We start from the raw sequence: 22,332 nt of genomic DNA, 5'->3' as shown, positions 1-22,332 counted from the left end.
CACACAGCTGGCTCTCCAAACAGACAGATATCCGGCTTATCTCCGCTTATTCGTGATGCAAAATCACCGATCCTTTGCTTGTCTTTCCTTTCATTTGAGCTCTTTGAGTCTTCCGATGCCGTACTTTATTCCATGGGACGATTACCAAACGCGTTTCGGAGTTAACTACGACTCCTTCATCAGAGCCACTGATGAAGGAGTCGTAGTTAACTCCGAAACGCGTTTGGTAATCGTCCCATGGAATAAAGTACGGCATCGGAAGACTCAAAGAGCTCAAATGAAAGGAAAGACAAGCAAAGGATCGGTGATTTTGCATCACGAATAAGCGGAGATAAGCCGGATATCTGTCTGTTTGGAGAGCCAGCTGTGTGACTTTGTCCACTTTTGCTGAATAACTGATTCATCTCCAATACAGCTCGGCTATACAAATACACCGAAGATCCTATAGCCGCATCATCTGTACTTGCTGGCAATTGTGTAACTCACTGCCTATCACACGTGGGACGCCACCTGTGACGCAGTAAAAGTCGACATCACTACATCAGAAATTGTGAGTATAACTAGTTTCGGCTCTTTGTTACTAAATCCAGCAACAGTGTAACACTCTAATACAGATTGCAACTATTGAGTCGCAACAGTTGCAAAGATATCTGTGACTACCCTAAAGACTGTATCCAAACCAACAAACTTTTTTCCTTATATCGGAGTATTGAATGAGTTAAATAACTCTATTGGAAGGACACTAATTACCTCCTCAAATACACTCTGGCATACATATAGTTGAATTATTAGCACAAATATAGGAGTTTTATATCATTATTGTTATATATACCTTGTAGCTATGTGTTATTATTGAATAATTCTTATATGTATTAGTATATTTTTTAAGTAGTTTTTATGAATTTTTATGAATGTTTATGAAATTGATATTTTTATGATATTTTTATTAATGGTTATTAAAAGTATATCACTAATAATATAATAAAATAATATATTAATTTATCCAATATCTGTGTGGTTCCTGATACTGGTGTGCCCTACCATTTCTCTTTCCGATTTTCCTCTTTTCCAGAGGATTGGGTGAATCCTCTTGATAGGAGCACCCTGTTCCACTCTTGAATATATAGGTGAGCCCTCTCTATTTTATACATTTTTTAACTTGCCCATTTAGTTTGTGGATTATTAATCCAAAAAGGATCCATAGTCACCGGCCAATCAGGTGAAAAGGGTCCTAACAGCATCCAAATCCAGGATCCAGACTGAATCTCTCTAGAAGATCAAGGAGGAGAATGGTGGGATAATGCTCGCATTCAACGTCTTTTCTGGTGGGGCTGATGGATTGCCCATGGATAATTTGAAGTATATCACAATTAAACTAAAGCAAGCCCCATCGATAGCTGATGTTATTGTCCAGAAAAATGTCCAGCAGGGGTTGTAAGTATCTCCTTTGTGAAAGAGTAATGCGAGAGATCTAGAAACTTAGACACATGATACTTTCTTTACAGCAAAGTGGAAAGTAATATTTAGAGGTTGAGAGGTTCTTCCCTGAGGTGCCACAGCCCTGGAGCACAGTCCATTTTCAGTGGTATATCAGGTGGTAAATCAAGAATTTGATTGAATAAAGCCCAAGGTCCCAATTATCTAAGTCCTCAGGGTGTCTTCTCATTTCATGGCCTGAGTTTGGGCATCAGAATTGTTGCGTATTTGGACTGCTAGGAAACAAATATGGTCATCCTATAGTTGCTCAGTACAGCCTATGTTAGCTTTCAGATCCTCCCTAACCGCAGTAATTGCAGATATTTCTGACCTCTGAGATAAGGGACTTAAAATCCTATGTGCTTGGAAGAAATGTTAAATGTATCCAAGATGTATGATCCGAGTCCCCAGGGATGGGAAGCTGGAGAAGACCAAGATCTATCAAGCTACCAAAAATGGTGGGCATAGGGAGACCTCCCAATTGAGGAGGCATAGCTTGAGGAGCATCAGGATTGGTGTGCCTATATCCCAGCTTTTCCTGAGCAGAAGCAACCAGTATGTCTCTGGGTGCCTGGCAATGGCTATAAGGCCGCTGATGTAATAATGAAGGAGAAAGGAATTGTCTTCCCAGGGAAAGGAGACTTGGAGGGGGATGTAGAGCTTTATGCAACACCTCGGTGGAGAGGAGACTGGGAGTATTTGTTTTACTTCCTCCTTGTACATTGATTCATTTACAAAAGTCTTCATATGGACCTCAGCACAGGTGATGAGGTACAGAATATTATTTACGCCTGATAACTAAATAAGTGAAGGAGCTGAGAGAAGACAGATCTACAGGAGGCCATGTATTCAGTCACTGTGTGCTTGTGTCTCCACAGATGGCCCCAGAAGGGGAAATCTACCAGAGAGATGTCCCCGTCCTCTGTATTCCCAGGACTCTCCAGAGGAGAAGGTCCCAGAGAATCCTCAGGTAGATGGAGCTGAGCCCTATACACATCTATATAGGTCATAGATTGTGGGGTCATAGATCTTATGTGGATCTGTTAGATTTCCCACCTGTCTGCTGTATTGTACTGAATTGTTACAGATGACAAATCAGGGGGAAGATCTGACTGATATTAAAGTGGAGGATGAAGAAGAGAGGATGATGGGCGATTCCCCTTGTAAGAGTGAGGTGGAGGAGGACATTCCAGGAGATGTCACCACAGGTATGGAATCATGAATGGAGAAAGTGACTTCAGATTCTGTCCTTGGTGCCTTCAGGGCAGGAGGAGAATCTGATCACCAGCTGCTGCGCTGCTCATTAATTACCTGTCCATACCAGAGGCTCGGTATAATAGGCTGCTGATCAGTGCTCTGCTGTCAGGCTAAAATGCGGTGGAAAACTGCATGATCCAACCGGTCAAAATTGTGTTCAATAAACAGAAAAAATAAACCCCTTTATATAACTACATTTGTTTGTTGATAATAGATTTGGTTCTGGAGCAATCATAATGACCCATAGAATAAAGAAAACGATTTGGTGTTTTTTTCCATTCAACAAATAGTCAATAAGTGATCTGTACCCCAATATGGTAGTACTAAAAATAACAACTCGTCCCGCAAAAAAAACAGCCTAGAGGGAAAATGAAAAAAGTTATGGGTAGTGTTGAGCAAATCAAAGCCATAGAAATTGACTTCGATCTGAATTTCAGGAAAAATTCAATTCGACCGGGAACTTTTTGGATAATCAGCTATATATTGTGCATATGATCTAAGCTTGGTTATGACTCAGAATATACGTGGGTTGGCTTTGGGCAATCAGGCAGCCTTGGGATCACGTGCATGTGATCCAGAAAGTGCCTGGAGCCTAATTACACTGGGGAGACCAGCACTGGCCATTGTCATTGTGACAACCACCCGCCAATCCCGTCGTACTAAGCCACAGGTGCCATACAGGTCTCGTCCACTGGAGACTTCTGGAGCCGAATCCACTGTGAGCACAGTAGATGTTTAAGATTGGTTGGTGGGACAATACATGATACAATCAGTAAAATAAATTAATTTGCTGCCACCACTCTTCGTATTGAATCGGGGTGAAGAGACCCCGTCTAGCTAATCCTAAAGGGAAGAAATGGTTATTTGCAACCTAGCTAACCAATTAACAATTTATAAAATTAAGACAATGCGGTAGTATGTCTCTTCTGAGGACAGAGTTCTTAGCATAGACCAGATAATTAAGTAACAAGGGCAAAACTGGAACGATGCAATCATTAGTTTTATTCTAAAAACTAGACACAAAAAATATATACATAAAAACTGACAGATAAATATACCTGCCTTTCGAACAGATTGCTTAGATAGAAATAGGTAAGAGGTGGAAGGGAATAGAATGTCTGTAAGTTATGAATTACCGTGGTAGAGTCCAGTAAAAGATAACGTCTTTGTAAGGAATAATCCAAGATGGTGGGGTGCCCGTGTCCAGCGGGCGGTCGTGATGTTATTCGACGTCAGATGTTGGATGAAGGACGCAGGACCTGAGTGTGTCACTGTTTTTATACACTCTGAAGCGGGGAGTGGTTATGACACGTACAGGTCCAGCATTGTGTAATTGGAACAGGGGCAGTCCTTTGCCCCATAGGGAGAAAGTCTGGCAGAATCTTTGCTTTGCCAGTTTCTCCGTACCCATAAGTCAAATCAAGAAATAGATTTTACGCATCATCTGATACCAAATATGACTGGATTCACTTCCTGCTTATTAGGAATATTATATGTTTGTGTACTGTATGACTTGAAAAAAATCACAAATTCCAATTTTTATCTTAACAGAAAATCCCAGTAAGAATTCTGAGAAAAACTTCATGTTATTACTAAAGTATAATGAAGATGAAGATATCATGCAGCCCTCTTCAGGAGAAAACCTTAATGTACATTTAGGATTTCACAGAACAGATCTGTTATATAATCAACATGAGGAACCTTCTCCTGACCAATGTGTTAAAGAGTTCACAAAAAGCTCAGGTCTTTCTACACATGGAAGAATTCACAAAAGGAAGCCATACTCCTGTTCAGAATGTGGGAAATGTTTTACAGTTAAATCACATCTTGTTATACATGAAAAAAGTCACACAGGAGAGAAGCCATATTCATGTTCAGAATGTGGGAAATGCTTTACACATAAATCACAACTTGTTATACATGAAAGAAGTCACACAGGAGAGAAGCCATATTTATGTTCCCTTTGTGGCAAATGTTTCGCACAGAAATCAAATCTTGTTAAACATCAGAAATTTCACACAGGAGAGAAACCATATTCATGTTCAGAATGTGGGAAATGTTTTAGACAGAAATCACATTTTTATATACATCAGAGATTTCACACAGGAGAGAAGCCATATTTGTGTTCAGAATGTGGGAAATGCTTTACAGATAAATCAAGTCTTGTTTTACATAAGAGAAGTCACACAGGAGAGAAGCCGTATCCATGTTCAAAATGTGGGAAATGTTTTACACGAAAATCAAATCTTGTTACACATGAGAGAATTCACACAGGAGAGAAGCCGTATTCATGTTCAGAATGTGGGAAATGTTTTAGAGACAAATCAAGTCTTGTCACACATGAGAGAATTCACACAGGAGAGAAACCATATTCTTGTTCAGAATGTGGGAAATGTTTTACAGATAAGTCATATTTTGTTAGACATGAGAGATTTCACACAGGAGAGAAGCCATATTCATGTTCACTTTGTGGAAAATGTTTTACTGATAAAGCACATCTTGTTATACATCAGAGAACTCACACAGCAGAGAAGCCGTATTCATGTTTAGAATGTGGGAAATGTTTTACACGGAAATCACATCTTGTTAAACATGAGAGAATTCACAGAGGGGAGAAGCCATATTCACGTTTAAAAATTGGGAAATGTTTTACAGAAAAATCTGATCTTGTTACATAGGAGAAAAGCCGTATTAATGTTCAGAATATATGAAATGTTTTATAGATAGATTTGTTAGACATGAGACAGGTCACACAGGAGAGAAACCATATTCATGTTTAGAATGTGGGAAATGTACAGATAAATCAGATCTTGGTAGACATGAGAGAAGTCACATGGGTAAGAAGTCATTTTTCTGCTCAAAAAGAGAGAAATGTTTTACTACTAAAGCGTCAAAATTTAGTTTCTGCCAGTCAAAACTAACACATGTTCCTTTTTTCTAATCTGTTTTGGGCGCTGTCATTTTGCCTGAGCTGCACAATGAGAAATGCTTTATAGCAGCTAGATGGACCATAGACCCAATGGAGTTTTCTAGGCATGATCTATGACCTGTGCAGAGGTCAGGAGGGAGCTGATAAGCAGTGACTTCACCTATTGTGAATGGTGGATCATGTGTTCTCTATACATAGAGGTGATATCTGTCATTCTAATGCCACTTGTAATGATAAACAGATAACTAATAAAGTGATCTGTACAGATGAAAAAGAACAGACAAATGTGAAAACCGCAGGGTTTTATGGATTTTGTTTAAATATAGATAGTATGGAAAATTAAAATGATCATCACCAAAATGTCTTAAAAAATATATTTAATACAAAAACATGATTTAAACAATAGGTCATTTTCTGGTGACACATTCCCTTTAAGGAGCATTAGAGATGTCACAGCATCAGAGGTGTTTTAAATGTGAAAAATGTTTTGTAAGGAAATCAAATTCTCATCAGATGAAAAGACAATTATTTTGAAGATGAGAAATGCTAAAAGAGCAAAGTAGAATTTTAAATCCATGTTAACAGGCAGATAAATCGCAGAACCTGTCTGCAACTTGCCGTCGTGAAGCTATTTTAGAAAAGTTGCAGTCACATGACTTGCATTGTCTTTATGATGGCAGTCACATATGACCTGCAATCAAAAATCCAGGTATTGGATTTTTTGTGGCCAACATGGCATGTCACGTGTCACGCTGTCAATTTTTTATGTCTTTATTGATTAATTTTCATTAGCAAAATACAAAAAAGCACCTTTTAATCATCAGTTATTAGTAGTTAAAAATACAATATACCCAGCCTAAATGCAAAGTAAGAGACCAAACGAAAAAAAAAAAGGAAAAGAGATAAACACCGAATATATAAATTTATACAATAAAGACATCAAACTCGGTGAGACCATTCCAAATTTTACGTTTGTTTACATTTTAAATATTTTTTTATATTTAACCTTTTGTTCTATCAGGGATAAGAAATGAGAAATACTCCGACTCTTATTGGAAATCCACACTCAAAGTATTAATAAAAGATTGGGGTTATTTTCCCCTTTAAGTAAGTATTTTCAGGCTTATACTGAAGAATCACTGAGGAATATGGATTATCATTTATTGGCAGCCCTGATTGTCATTTGATTCACCTTTTGGCATGTACACAGTCAGTGTACAGTACATGCAAAATAGGTTCTCACCCCACAGCCATTTGATGTCAGCTAGCAAGGGAGGAAGCCCCAGGGGTCCAGGCTTAAAGAAGGCCCCAGGTGGATAAAGTCACACCTCAACCAGCCAGGTTGGAGGCAAGCTAATCCTGCAGGGAAACCCCCAGCAGAAGGTCTCAGCCCTTGCCCAGGATCAATGATACCTCCCAGACATGTTGGCACCTACATTTCATAAGGAATTATGAATTGTCGGCATAATTCGGTTGGTTTTTTGCGATCCTGGGGCAAAGCCGAACATCCACGTGGTCCTGGCTTGATGCTAGGATGCCCGGGAGGGGAGATATACATATCTCCCCACAGAAACCAAATAACTGTACCATGCTTGGACTCTAGTTGTAGCCGGAACCCAGGCGGATCAATTGGGCCCGGAACCATCTTCCTGCGACATTTTGGTCTGGGGCTATGAGCCCTAAGGGGTTTTATGGGTCATTTGCTGCCAGCACCAGAGAAGGAAGCGTGGACCCTCGCAGGGGAGGGGAGGCGCCAGCTACAGGTCATAAGCCCTTGCAAGCCAGCGGGCGGTGTCTTTTCTGAAGGGGGTCACATCGTGCCAATGTGTTTGGAGAGACCAGGAACCAGCTGCCCCCACGTGACTGCACAGCCAAAGCTCCCCAAGGAGCCAGTTGCCGGAGGTAAAGTCCGCAGTGGGCCTCACTTCACCTGCCCATCCCCAGCCAGGCCGCCTCAGCTGCTCTCCTACAAGCTGCCCTGAAGTGTGTCCAGGCCGGAGACCAGGCAGCCTCTGAGCTCCTCCTGGCAGCTGCAGAGCGTTGCGAGCAAGCAGAAGCTGCAGAACGACGCGAGCAAATGAGCGTGAGCATCAGCTGTTTGTCCTCCAACTCCAGCAGCCCTCTCCAGCCCGATTTGAGTCTCTAGAGGTCTGGATTCCCAAACTGTGGGCGGAGGACTTTCCCCTACCTGGACACCTTTTTGTTGGCACTTGAGACGGCCTGCCATCAGTACCAGATTGTAGAGCACAGGTTGGTGGAATTTTTCAGGAATCTCCTGAAAGAGCCCAGGGGGCGCCAAGCCACAGAGTGATTGGTAAATAGAGGATGAATGGGTGAAAGTGCAATACCCTTGGAATGTAATATTAACCCCTTAAGGACTCAGCCCTATTTCACCTTAAGGACTTGGCCATTTTTTGCAAATCTGACCAGTGTCACTTTATGTGGTGATAACTTGAAAAAAGCTTTTACTTATCCAGGCCATTCTGAGATTGTTTTTTCGTCACATATTGTACTTCATAACACTGGTAAAATGGAGTAAAAAAAAAAACATTTTTATTTATAAAAAAAATACCAAATTTACAAAAATTTGGGAAAAATTTGCAAATTTCCAAGTTTCAATTTCTCTACTTCTATAATACATGGTAATACCTCCAAAAATAGCTATTAGTTTACATTCCCCATATGTCTACTTCATGGTTGGATCATTTTGGGAATGCCATTTTATTTTATGGGGACGTTACAAGGCTTAGAAGTTTAGATTCAAAATTTTCAAAAACCCACTTTTTAGGCACCTGTTCAGGTCTGAAGTCACTTTGTGAGGCTTACATAATAGAAACCACCCAAAAGGGACCCCATTCGAGAAACTACACCCCTCAAGGTATTCAAAACTGATTTTACAAACATTATTAACCCTTTAGGTGTTCCCCAAGAGTTGATGGCAACTGGAGATTAAATTTCTGAATTTCAATTTTTTGCCAAATTTTCCATTTTAATCAATTTTTCCACTAACGAAGCAAGGGTTAACAGCCAAACAAAACTCTATATTTATTGCCCTGACTCTGCGGTTTACAGAAACACCCGATATGTGGTCGTACACCACTCTACGGCCCCACGTCAGGGCGTAGAAGGAAAGGAACGCCTTGTGGTTTTTGGAAGCCAGATTTCGCTGGACTGGTTTATTTACACCATGTCCCATTTGAAGCCCCCTGATGCACCCCTAGAGTAGAAACTCCAAAAACGTGACCCCATTTTAGAAACTACGGGAAAAGGTGGCAGTTTTTTTGGTACTATTTTAGGGTACATATGATTTTTGTTTGCTCTATATTAAATTTTTTTTGTAAAGCAAAGTAACAAAAAATAGAAATTCTGAAATTTCATCTCCATTTGCCATTGACTCTTGTGGAACACTTAAAGGGTTAACAAAGTTTGTAAAATCTGTTTTGAATACCTTGAGGGTGTAGTTTCTTAAATGGGGTCACTTTTGGAGTTTCTACTCTAGGGGTACATCAGGGGGGGGCTTCAAATGGGACATGGTGTTAAAAAACAAGCCCAAAATCCATATGGCATTCCTTTCTTTCTGCGCCCTGCCGTGTGCCCGTACAGAGGTTTACGACCACATATGGGGTGTTTCTGTTAACTAAAGAATCAGGGCAATAAATATTGAGTTTTGTTTGGCTGTTAACCCTTGCTTTGTTACGGGAAAAAATGGATTAAAATGGAAAATTTGCCAAAAAATGCCTGTTTTGGCACAGTTTTTATTTTTTATTATTTACAACGTTCATCTGACAGATTAGATCATGTATTATTTTTATAGAGCAGGTTGTTATGGACGCAGGGATACCTAATATGTTTACTTTTTTAAATTTATTTAAGTTTTACACAATAATATCATTTTTGAAACAAAAAAAATAATTTTAGTGTCTCCATAGTCTGAGAGCCATAGTTTTTTATTTATTTTGTGGGCCATTGTCTTATGTAGGGTCTCATTTTTTGCAGGATGAGATGACTGTTTTAATGGTATGATTTTGGGGTGCATATACCTTTTTGATCGCTTGTTATTAGACTTTTTGTGATGTAAGGTGACAAAATTATGGCTTTTTTTTACACCATTTTTATTTTTACATTGTTCACCTGAGGGGTTAGATCATGTGATATTTTTATAGAGCAGGTTCTTACGGACACGGCAATACCTAATATGTGTACTTTTTTTTATTTATTAAGGTTTTACACAATAATATCATTTTTTAAACCCAAAAAACTTGTTTTAGTGTCTCCATAGTCTGAGAGCCATAGTTTTTTTTATTTTTTGGGCCATTGTCTCATGTAGGGGCTCATTTATTGCGGCATGAGACTACGGTTTGAATGGTACTATTTTGGCGTACATACGACTTTTTTGATCACTTTTATTATCTTTTTTTAGAAGTAAGGTGGACAAAATTTCAATTTCATCATAGTTTTTATTTTTTTATGGCGTTCACCCTGTGCGGGGAATGTAACAAGACCGTTTTATAGATCGGGTCGTTACGGACGCGGTGATATATAACATGTGTAGGGAATTTTTATTTTATTTTTTTTTAATCAGGGAAAAATGTTTCTTTTTTTCACTTTTTAATATTTTATTTTACCCAGACCCACTTGGTTCTTGAAGATCCAGTGGGTCTAATGTCTGTATAATACAGTACAGTACACTATATAGTGTACTGCACTGTATTTCACTCACACTTTGTCTGAACAGATCTCTGCCTTTAGCACAGATCTGTTCAGCACCATGGACAGCAGGATGCCTGAGAAGGCGTCCTGTTGCCATGGGAACCTTCCCCGTCTGCCACAACTGAGCAGAAGGGGAGGGAGGAGGGCTCCCTCCCTCTTCACCTCTTCCATACAGCGGTCCCTACGGACCGCGGCATGGAAGGGGTTAAAATGGCTGACATCTGCACAGATGTCAGCCGTTTGAATCAGAGTGTCAGCAATGAGCTGACACTCTGATTAAACCGCTTGGTCATCCTGAGAAAAAACGGGGGGCGGGTGGAAGATCGCGCACCCGCCCCCCACACTGCCGCCCGCCTCCCGCACCGCCCGCAATCCACCCCTCCGCCGGGCCCACAGGCACAAAAACACGGGGCTGCAGGGGGGGTTAACATAGAAATATAGGCACTTTGATGTTTCTGATCCCTGCGGTCACGGACCGCAGGGATCAGAAACTTGCATAAGCGCTACAAGCCGCAGGTCTGAATTGACCTGCGGGTTGTAGCGATCGGCAATGCGGGGGGGGGGCACAGGACCAAAGCTGTGCAATAAGAAAAAGACAATATCTGTCACATATATACAGCGATCGTATGTGTACAGAAACTTTATGCTTCATTTTTCAAGGACTGCAATAGGTCAATCGAGGCCAATACTACTGTGAAATAATATTGCATTAATTTGCGTTTTTATATCCGGAGAGAAAAAGATAAGGACAACACAACTGGAACCGCTCATGATCTAGCTGTTAAACAAATGCAACAATCTATTCTGTCTGCAATGGATTTGTGTAAATCTGTTTACAGCTTGTAGAGGAGGGAATTAGCGCATTGCACGTTCATTGCCATCTCTCTGTAAACTACAGATATATACACAGTGCCGACCGTCCATCACTGAAATATCATCTATTTTGATTGTATATTTCTAATAGGAATACGATTGATATTATTGATATGAACTCTATGCATGTTTTTAGACATCGTATATTTTAAAGGGTACAGACAGTGTTTTACACAAAGTTTTGTCATATATTTTAGTATAAATAAATTGAAATTGTTTATATAATCTGCCTCCATGTGTAGCTGAATGCAGGTGTGCCCTACCAAAAATATAATATGATATAATTTCCACAAAAATCTACTTCTGTCAGTTGCAGGGGTGGGAGGGAGGGTGACTTTCTCCCTGCAGCTCACACTCAGATAGCACAGTGCTGCTATATTAGAGTGAACTGTTCAAAAGGACACACACCCGATCCGGTTAGGCCACGCCCCCTCCCATTCTGCAGCCGACTAAGATTGAAAAAATGAAGTTAAAAATCAACTTCTAGGTCACGATAAGCCACGCCCAGATCTGGTTAGGCCCCGCCCCCTCCACTCCCCAGCCGACAGGGATTGAAAAAATGAAGGTAAAAATCAACTTCTGTCAGCTGCAGAGGTGGGAGGGACGGTGACTTTCTCCCTGCAGCTCACACTCACAGAGTATAGTGCTGCTGTCTTAGAGTGAGCTGTTCAAAAGGACACGCCCCCGATCCAGTAAAGGCCACTGTTATGTCGAGATCACTGTCAAAGGGGTGGTATGCTGTGAAAGTCACTGTTAAAGGGGAAGGCTGCTGCAAAGGTCAAAGTTAAGAGGGTGGGATGCTGTGGAGGTCCAATTTTAAGGGACGGGGCACTGTGGGGGGGTCAGTGTTAAGGGGTGGAGGTCACTGTTTTGGGGGCGGGGTGCTGTAGATGTCACTGTTATAGTGGATAGTGTTGATATCTTTTAACGACACACACAAACATGAAATAGATTAAATATACCCGAGCGAAGCCGGGTCCTTCAGCTAGTATATATATATATGGGGTCCAACGCCGCGCCCACCTATGCAAATATATTTGTACGCTCATTTGAGGAACGTCTTGTCTATGTATCTCCCCACTTTAATCAAGTTTTGACGTGGTGGAGATACATAGACGACATTTTCCTCATTTGGACTGGCACCATGGATGCACTGATGGACTTTCATGTATTTTTGAACTCCATAGACAAAGAGATCAAATTTACATTAACGGCATCGGTGGACCGGGTGCAGTATTTAGATACTCAGGTTTATATAGAGGATGAACAAATACACATGGATTTGAATATAAAACCCACTGATAAGAACACATTACTGCATTTTGCAAGTGGACACCCAAGGAGGATGGTAAATTCTTTACCATTCAGTCAAATGCTCAGAGTAAGGAGAATAGTAGACAAGGATGATAATATGAATCAGGCACTAAGAAATATGGAGCAATCCTTTGTGAATAGGGGTTATCCCAGAAATTTGGTGAAAAGACACGCGGATAAAGTAAGAGGTATGTCCAGAGAGGAACTGCTAGTTACTAAACCAAAACAGGCTAGTGGAAGGTTACCTTTTGTGTCATCCTATGAGTTGAGCCCAAGCATAGAACGTATAGTGAGGCGCCATTGGGGGCTATTGAGTAGTGGTCACCCCACTATAGCGGCCTTTGAAGAACCGCCTATGATGGCATACAAAAGAGCAGGGAATATTAGGGACAAAGTCCCTGAAAAAAGCCAGTTAAGACAAACCTTCTTGAAGACGAGACGTACGGGATGTTTCCCATGTTTGGGGTGTGTGAACTGTAAGCTTATGCATAAGGGGTCAGTATTCACACATCCCGACACGGGAGAAACATTTAACATCAAATACTATCTCACATGTGACTCATCATGGGTAATCTACGTGTTATGGTGCCCTTGCAAAAAGCTTTATGTGGGTGAAACCACATGTGATCTGAAAACCAGGTTAAATAACCATAGACAATCCATCAGAAATAAAAGAAACGATCTGCCGGTGTCAAAGCACTTTGCGGAAAAGAATCATAAAGAAAATGATTTGAGATTTATGATCTTGGATCATGTTAAACCGTTAGAAAGAGGAGGAGATAGGTTAACTGTTTTAAGGAAAAATGAGCTCAGATGGATTTTTTGTTTGGATACCTTGAAACCTAAAGGATTAAACGTCGAGTTTAGGGTAACAGGGGGGATGGTGGGCTAGTGCCCCTCCGCTATTGCCTGTTTTCTCGTGTGTCCAGAATGCTGTATTGGGTGAACCCAGTGGAAATTATGCGGATCAATTATGCCACAATACAATTTTTTAGGTTGTTATATCACTTGAAAGTATCATCATTAACTTATCTTGCTGGGTTGGTAATTTGGTTTACAGGAAGTAACAGGAAGAAGGAGGATGTCAGATAGAGTCATTGCCCAAAAGATTGCAAGTGAAGTGACGCTGGTGTCTGTGACGGCGGATTCGCGGGCACGTGATGCGCGCGGAGCGTGCTGACGCAGTACACCAGACGTCACGGCGCGTGGTCTCCGCCCGCTGGTGACGCACAGCGGTTATGTACCGCCTAACAGGAGGGGAAGGGCTGACACATGCGCATTGGCGAGGACTAGACGCGGAGAATTGGCGTGCATCCACACGAGTTAAGACGCCATCCCCTTGATTTATTTTATAAACCCCCAGCAAGGTATAGATGTTAAGCGTTTTAATTGCACTATGCACTTTATTATATGCACTTTACATATGCACTATGACTATGAAAATGGTAATATGGATAGTACGGCTACAATACCGCAGTATATATAGAAGATGCTTGTTAGTCTGTGTTTACATTGATACGTGGTGTAAATGAATGAATTGTAATACGTCCACAAAGGGGAGTGCACTACTTTTGTATTGGTTGATGAACTAATTGGTAACAACCTTATCATATATTTATACTGGCACCACTGCACTTTATGTTTCACCTGACTGGAGAAAGGTTCTGTGAGAGAACCGAAACGTTGTCACTTGATATGTGTGAATAAAAGAGCACATTTTATCTTTCAAGGAGTGCTGCGGATCTTCTTTGCTATATATATATATATATATATATATATGCCAGAAATAGGACAGCACTCCAAGACCTGAAAAAACTGTGTCTTTATTCACCCATGTGAAGCAGTAGCGACGTTTCAGCTCACAACTGAGCCTTTCTCAAGCAAAGAAATACAAGCTTGTACAAGGTTTGTCTTTGACACTATGTGGCATCTGCAGTACTAGTTAAAAAGGCCAATTTTGGCCAGTATTCACATGGACGCGCGATATTGTCGGACATAGTCAAACGCCCTTTTCTCTCAGTCTACGTGGTTGATGATTTTAATGATTTATATATTATTTATGAATTTCACATCGATTAAATCCACTGTGGTTGCGTACATACTCACTTTGGTAAATACACTATCAAATGTAAAGTGTTTGGATGTAACACAAATATGTGCAATCTTATGTATCAAGTGTTAGGATATTTTGCATATGTAATTGCTCACATGACTCAATTAGGTAAATGGTCTTCACATGTTAATTGGTCACATGTTTTTGATCTGTATGTTCATTGGTCACCTGATTATTTGCGTGCTATTTAAGGAAGGCACAAGCTTGTATTTCTTTGCTTGAGAAAGGCTCAGTTGTGAGCTGAAACGTCGCTACTGCTTCACATGGGTGAATAAAGACACAGTTTTTTCAAGTCTTCGAGTGCTGTCCTATTTCTGGCATATATTAAGGGTGAGAAGCTCATTCCCTTGGACGTTGCACCTGAGCCAGTTTACTGGCGCCGCCGAATCCTCTTTTTTCTATATATATATATTAAAATACTGATTAAGGGGTTCGATATACTTGTTTCCACCAAATATTGATTAAGGCCTACGATATACCTGCTTTCACAAAATACTGATTAAGGGGTTCGATATACCTGTTTTCACCAAATATTGATTGAGGCCTACGATATACCTGTTTCCACAAAATACTGATTAAGGGGTTTGATATACCTGCTTCCACCAAATATTGATTGAGGCCTGCGATATATCTGCTTCCACAAAATACTAATTAAGTGGATTGATATACCTGTTTTCATCAAATATTGATTGAGGCCTGCGATATATCTGCTTCCACAAAATACTGATTAAGTGGATTGATATACCTGTTTTCATCAAATATTGATTGAGGCCTGCGACATACCTGCTTCCACAAAATGCAGATTAAGGGGTTTGATATACCTGCATCTAACAAATATTGATTGAGGCCTGCGATATACCTGCTTCCACTAAATACTGATTAAGGGGTTTGATATAACTGTTTCCACCAAATATTGATTGAGGCCTGCGATATACCAGCTTCCACAAATAATGCTCTTCTCTAGGGACTTAGGCACAGGGTCATTTTGAAAATTACAGGCAGAGGAAGAGGCAGGCCATTCCGCATGGGTGGTAGGTTGTCAGGCAGGTGCACCAGGCCGAGCCTAAGTGGGAAGTTAGAGAAGGCGCGTGCGATTACTTTAAAGGGCACCCCCGAGTTGGTTGAGTGGCTCACTCAGCCTTCCGCTTCTGCACGCTCCTCATCCTCTGTATCTGCACCCTCCTCACTCTCTGCTGTGTGCACCTCCAAATACACCACCATCACCACCTTAGCCCCTCCACTCGAGTCAGAGGAATTCTTTTCCAATCCATTCCTAGACCATACTGATGCGCAGCCATTCTTGACATCGAATGAGGAAGAGGAGGTAGCAACGGCGGCCACCCAGCGGTCTGACGACAGTACCCAGATCAGCCCAAGGAGGGAGGTCCCTGCTGTTGATGCCTACTCAGAGATCTCAAATGTCAGTGGTGGTGAAGGTGACAATGATAATGTGTCAATGGACGTCACGTGGGTGCCCACAAGAGAGGAAGAGTAGGGGAGTTCAGAGGGAGAGACAGAGCAGCAGAGAGGGACGAGAAGGAGGAGAAGCAGGCAGAGCTCGCAGGGCACAGTAGGCAAAAAGCAGGCTGCAAATGTATCTGGAGCGAGCCATCCACCATGCACAATCACTTCTGGCGCTCCCAGGACGTCAGCACATGGCTCCGCAGTGTGGGCTTTTTTTAATGTGTCAGCTGCTGACAATAGTGCTACCATCTGCAGCCTGTGCTGTTAACGCATAAGTTGCGGTAAGCCCAACAATCCCCTTAAAAAGGCACCAGGCCTCCCATCACCGAGCCCAGTGGGAGCAACGCCGTCAGAACCAATAAAGCCACACTCCCAGAGCTCCTCGTCCTGCCTCTTCTCCTTTTCCTTCTCCTCTCTCCTCCAATTTGTCCTCCACTCTACCTTCTACCGTGCCATCGTCACGTGAATCTGGCAGAAGGCAGGCTTTCGTGGCCCAAATGTTCGAGTGTAAAAAGTTGATGTCGCCGGATAACCCTCTTGCCCAACGGCTGACCGCAGGCTTGTCGGAACTGCTAGCCCGCCAACTACTGCCATATAAAATTTGTGGCCATTAGCACACCGCAATGGAAGGTCCCCAGAAGGAAATATTTCTCCCAGAAGGGCATCCCAGAGCTATATGGCCATGTTCAGCGGCAATTGAATATATTTCTGGCACACAGTGTCGGTGCCAAGATACATCTGACCACAGCCACGCGGTCTAGCAAACACGGGCAGGGAAGGTACATAACTTTTACTGCCCACTGGGTGAACCTTCTGACGGCCATCAAGCATGTAACCCATGGCTCCCGTGTGGTTTTGGTGTTACTGCCAAGAATTGCATCCAGGCCTGCCTCTTCTTCTCCTCCTCCTACTCCATCCTCCTTCTCCTCCTCGGCTGACTCCTCCTTTTCCACTGCCTCTTCCGCTGTGCCCCCCAAGCTCCCCAGAACCTATTCGACGTCCCAAGTGAGACGTTGCCATGCTGTGCTGCGGCTGTTGTGCCTGGAAACCAAGAGCCACATCGGTCCTGCACTGCTTTCAGCATTGTGGTCACAGGCCGATCAGTGGCTAACCCCGCTCAATTTGACAGTTAGTAAAGTGGTGTGCAACAATGGTGCCAATCTGCTGAGCGCACTGAAACAGGGCAAAATGACACATGTGCCGTGCATGGCACACGTCCTGAACTTAGTCGTGCAGCGATTCGTTGCCAAATACCCCGGGGTCCAGGACGTCTTGCGGCAGGCCAGTAAAATCTCTGGCCATTTTAGAAGATCTTACATGGCCATCGTTCGCCTTGCTGACGTTCAGCGGCGACACCACTTGCCCGTTAGACGTCTGATTTGTGACAGCCCAACGCGCTGGAACTCCACCTTGTATATGCTTGATAGGCTGCTTCAGCAGAAACGTGCCGTTAACGACTACCTGTACGAACTCTGCAGCAGGACAGGTTCTGGGGAGCATGGTTTCTTTTCAACGCGCCAGTGGCAGCCATTTGATGAGATCACCAAACTGGTTAGTCACAGCCAGGGTGCCATCAGTGACATCGTACGCCTTCTTTCTGGAGCGTACATTGTGTTGTGTCATTGATCAAGCCGTCGAGGAGCAGGAGCTGGAATATGAGGAAGTCGCAATACTAAATTAATTCCCAGGGGGGGCTTATCCATCTGAGACAAGTCAGCAGGAATCTGAAGAGGAGTCAGAGGAGGATGGTGTCTGGGAGGAGGAGGAGCAAGAAGAGCAGGCTTTGAGGGGGACTTTAAACTTTTCGGGGATCCCTGGTGTTGTCCGTGGCTGGGGGGAGGAGACCGAGGACAACATTCTCCTGAGCGATAAGCAGGAGCCAGGGATCTCTATCACTTACAATTTAGTTCAAATGGGGGCCTTCATACTCCAGTGTTTGAAGAGGGACTCCCGTAAAAAAAAGCATAAAGAGCAAGGACCAGTACTGGGTGGCAACGTACTTAGACCCCCAGTACAAACACAAAAATGGCAGTCATGTTACCAGCATCACAGATGGCTGGCAGAATGCAGCATTTCCAGGCCTTTCTGTGAGAGATGCTGCATTCTGCTGTTGCGGGCACTGGCAGAGGAATTTCCACCCACAGCGAAACAGGTGCGGGTACCAATCCTGCCATGCCTGCAAGAAGAGGGCGGTTTGAAGATGTGTTGGGCACTTTGGATATGAGATCATTCTTGCAGCCAACCCATCAACAGCCGCCCTCCGTATCCAGCCTCAGGAAACGCCTAGACCAACAGGTGTCCGACTACATCGGGTTATTGGCCGATGTGGACGCTCTGAGAAGAGAGGAACCCCTGGACTACTGGGTGTGCAGGCTTGACCTGTGGCCAGAGCTGGCACAATTTGCCATGGAACTCTTGGCTTGCCCCTCATCGAGTGTCCTGTCTGAAAGGACGTGGGGTGGGGTGCAGTGGGGTGATCGTGACCGATAAGCGCACTCGCCTAGCTCATGACACTGTGGACTGCCTCACATTTCTAAAAATTAATGAGGCATGGATCTCTGAGGAATTCAACACCTTTAACGACCACTTGTAATTGAATTTCCTCATGCCAGCCCACACATATCCGCCACCACACAGAACAAAGAATGGTCCTTGTATTGTGTATATACAGCGGCATAAAAGGCCCTTTCTGTCAAGTGAATAATTTTTGGGGCCTGTACTCCAGTGGCCTAGAGTAAAATTTTTATCCAGTAACTGCCTAATGTATATAATTACAGTAGGGGTCTATAGTTAGTGGACCTCCTATTTGTATTCTCAGTGGTCTCAAAATAGAAGTACGGAACTGAGGATGCCTTAATGTATTTAGGTTAATATATAACTTTTATTTGGTCATATAAAATAAAATAAGTGAGACAGTATGGTGTATTTATATCTGCACTATAGAAGATAGGGGGCGCTTTGGGTCTATAATAGCGAATGAAGCCCAGTAACCTAGTGTATTGGAGGAGGGCGGCGATACTGGGGAGGAGCCTATTAGTCAGGACCCTAACTCTCCCTAGATACTCACCCTACTTGGCCTAGTCTACTAGGTGTGGTTACCTCAATGGCTGTAGTCGGGGCACTCGTCCTGAAAAGGACGACCCCCAGCCTCAGGAACCTCGGGCCTGTGCTGTAAGCCCTATGCTCTTACCTCCCTAGTGATTGATGATGGTACCTTTATCCAACGCGTTTCGCCGGGTGTAGACTCGGCTCGTCAGGGATATTGGTGGACAGAGCACGGATGCAGTGGCTGTGCGTCTGTTCTCTTCTTCTGGCAGTGGCAATGTTTGATACTCCCGCGTCTCCTTTTGAACGCGTCGCTCCTCCCACATGGTGCGTCAGTCGTCACATGTCTATTCAGACGGAGACACCTATACCGAGGTACCGCCTCAATGTGAGTACGAGCTCGCTGTGCTCCGTCACTACCCGGAAGTGACATGTATTGTGGGAGTGGTAAGTTACTATGGGTATCTATCTTCGCGTCCCCAGCTGCCTTAAGTGCAGCAAGTCTCTACTGGTGATCGCTGTTTAGCGATCTTGATGCCGTCTCTATCAGAGGACAAAATCGGTTGTTATATCTGTATACTTAGTGGACTGGAGATGATATTCACCCACCCAGTCCGGACGCTGCTCCGGACCCCAGTGAGAGCATACAGATCCAGTCCACTCAAAGATAAATACCGCAGCATAGGTAAGTTTTGTTGCAGGTTTTGGATATAGGGGGGGATCCAGGACAAAATAAATTGATCAACAAAATGCAAATCATTAACCTCTCTTCCCACAACCTATCCTCTAGCGACATATCCCTCCTCAGCAAAGGACTGTCCTTTGTCCCCACAGTCAAACACGACACTTTTGAATGGAGCAAAGATGTGGCCCTATTTACACGTAAATTACTCTGGCATAAACATTTCCGCCTTCAAGATCGCAAGAATTATGGAGAACTAAACATGAACTCTAGGGAACTAGAAGCTACACGCACTCTTGTGAATCTGATGGAGGAAGGCGAGAGAGACAGAGGTGAGGGCCCCTTTACTGAATTAAAACTGAAAAGTACACAGATGCCGCCTCCTCTACCAGATTCAAGTGTCTCCATCTTTCACAAACTAGTAACCAGGGATCTGGAATTAATCAATACTACAAAGAGTACACTTAATCTGAATAAGGAAGAGCACCTAGCCCTTAAAAATCTAGAAAAGGACCGTAATCTTATAATTAAGCCCTCGGATAAGGGGGGGAACCTAGTGGTAATGGATCAGGACACCTACAAAAAAATGTGCCTGGATATCCTTAAAGATAAGGAAACATATGAAGTCCTAGCATAGGATCCTGGTCCCTTATTTCTTGCTGAACTAGGACAGATCCTGATGAAAGGTCTCAGGGATAAACTGATAGATGAGACAGAAAAAGACTTTCTCCTCCCTAAATTTCCGATCACGGCCACTTTCTACACCACACCGAAGATCCATAAAGGGACCATGCCACTAAAAGGGGGCCCCATTGTATCAGGGCTGGGAAGTCTGGGGCAAAATACAGGTATCTATATCGACAAAATTATTAGACCATTTGTGGAAACATTGCCGTCTTACATACGGGATACTTCAGATCTGCTACTGAGACTCAGTGGTGTGTGTATAGACGACCAAACTATGTTTGCATCCATAGATGTAGAGGCCCTATACAGCTCCATCCAACACCATCTGGGCCTCAAAGCAGTTGAAAGCTATCTGTCAATGAGGGACAACAGATGCTCCTTGCACAACCATTTTTTACTTGATCTATTGAACTTTAGCCTGACCAGAAACTACTTCATCTTCGACGACCGATATTACCACCAGCTCAGGGGCACTGCGATGGGCAGTTCTTGTTCATCGTATGCAAATCTGCTCCTGGGCTGGTGGGAAGCCAACTATAACGGCTCGGAGAAAATGGACAAGTGGCAAGAGAAGATAGTTGTCTGGCTAAGGTTCATAGACGATATCTTTGTACTATAGAGGGGATCAGAGGAGTCTTTTGCGGAATTTATGGAGGTAATCAACAATAATGACCTGGGCCTCAGGTTTACCTCTGAACACAACCATGACTCCCTGCCATTCTTGGACGTACTGATAGAAAGAGGCTCAGGGAATAACATCATTACCTCCATCTACCGTAAAAAGACGGCCACGAATAGTATGCTCCGCTGGGAAAGTGCCCACCCCTATGCCCTACGTAAGGGCATTCCCAAGGGCCAATATCTCAGACTCCGTCGTAATTGCTCCACTATGAAAAAATTCAAGAGTGAAGCGAAGGATCTGAGATATAGGTTCAGGGAAAGAGGCTACCCAGACGGAGTGCTACGAGTGGCCTTTGAGGCAGCATGTTCGGTAAACAGAGACACATTGCTCATACCCAACAAGGAGAGGGGGGGACCAATTAAGGTGCAGAACTCTGCTCGAATCATTGGCACCTTTGATGATGCACATCAGCAAGTTAGACAGGTGCTATCCAGACACTGGGACATACTCAAAACAGACCCAGATCTGGAAGACATTATAGGACCTTATCCCCTAATAACCTACAGGAAAGGTAGGAGCTTAAAGGACAGACTGGTCAATAGTCACTACCAGCCCCCTCAGAACCCTGGAAACTGGCTGTCAAGGAGGCCGACGGGTACCTTCAAATGCGGAAGGTGCACAGCCTGTAGTCAAGTATCTAAAACCAAGAACTTTATTAGTTCGGCTACACACATAGAGTATTCCATACGTGATTATATAAACTGCCTCACCATGGGTGTAGTATATTTGGCACAATGCTCCTGCCCCCTTGACTACGTTGGGAAAACCAAGAGGGAATTTAGGCGACGAATCAGAGACCATATCAATGACATTCAAAACAATAAAGATACGTCAGTGGCCCGTCATATGAACCAATACCACAATGGAGACACCACCTGCCTTAAATTCATAGGTATTCAGTATGTCGCCAAACCCAGAAGAGGTGGAGATTGGGACAAAATGATCCTAAAGGCAGAAACTAGATGGATCTTTAAACTTAAATCAGTGACACCTAATGGTCTCAATGAATACCTCTCGTATAAGCCATTCCTGTGAAAAACTAAAAAAACAGTAGACTAAACCTCCAGGTTATATACTGATATACTGATGGACTAACACCA

General features: G+C 43.1%; 1 protein-coding gene across 1 annotated transcript in view; it reads left to right on the top strand.

Annotated features, from left to right (window-relative positions):
* Positions 1-22,332, top strand: part of LOC120992028 (zinc finger protein 585A-like) — a 190,532-nt gene that overhangs the window by 133,973 nt on the left and 34,227 nt on the right. The window contains exon 7 of the mRNA XM_040420790.1: positions 4,508-5,349. Within this exon, the coding sequence (XP_040276724.1) occupies positions 4,508-5,349 (842 nt within the window). The remainder of the gene's footprint in view (positions 1-4,507; positions 5,350-22,332) is intronic.

This window comes from Bufo bufo, chromosome 2 (genome assembly GCF_905171765.1).
Source record: "Bufo bufo chromosome 2, aBufBuf1.1, whole genome shotgun sequence".
Classification (NCBI taxonomy): domain Eukaryota; kingdom Metazoa; phylum Chordata; class Amphibia; order Anura; family Bufonidae; genus Bufo; species Bufo bufo.
The sequence above is the reverse complement of the archived record's forward strand: the minus strand, read 5'-3'. Positions and strand labels throughout refer to the sequence as shown.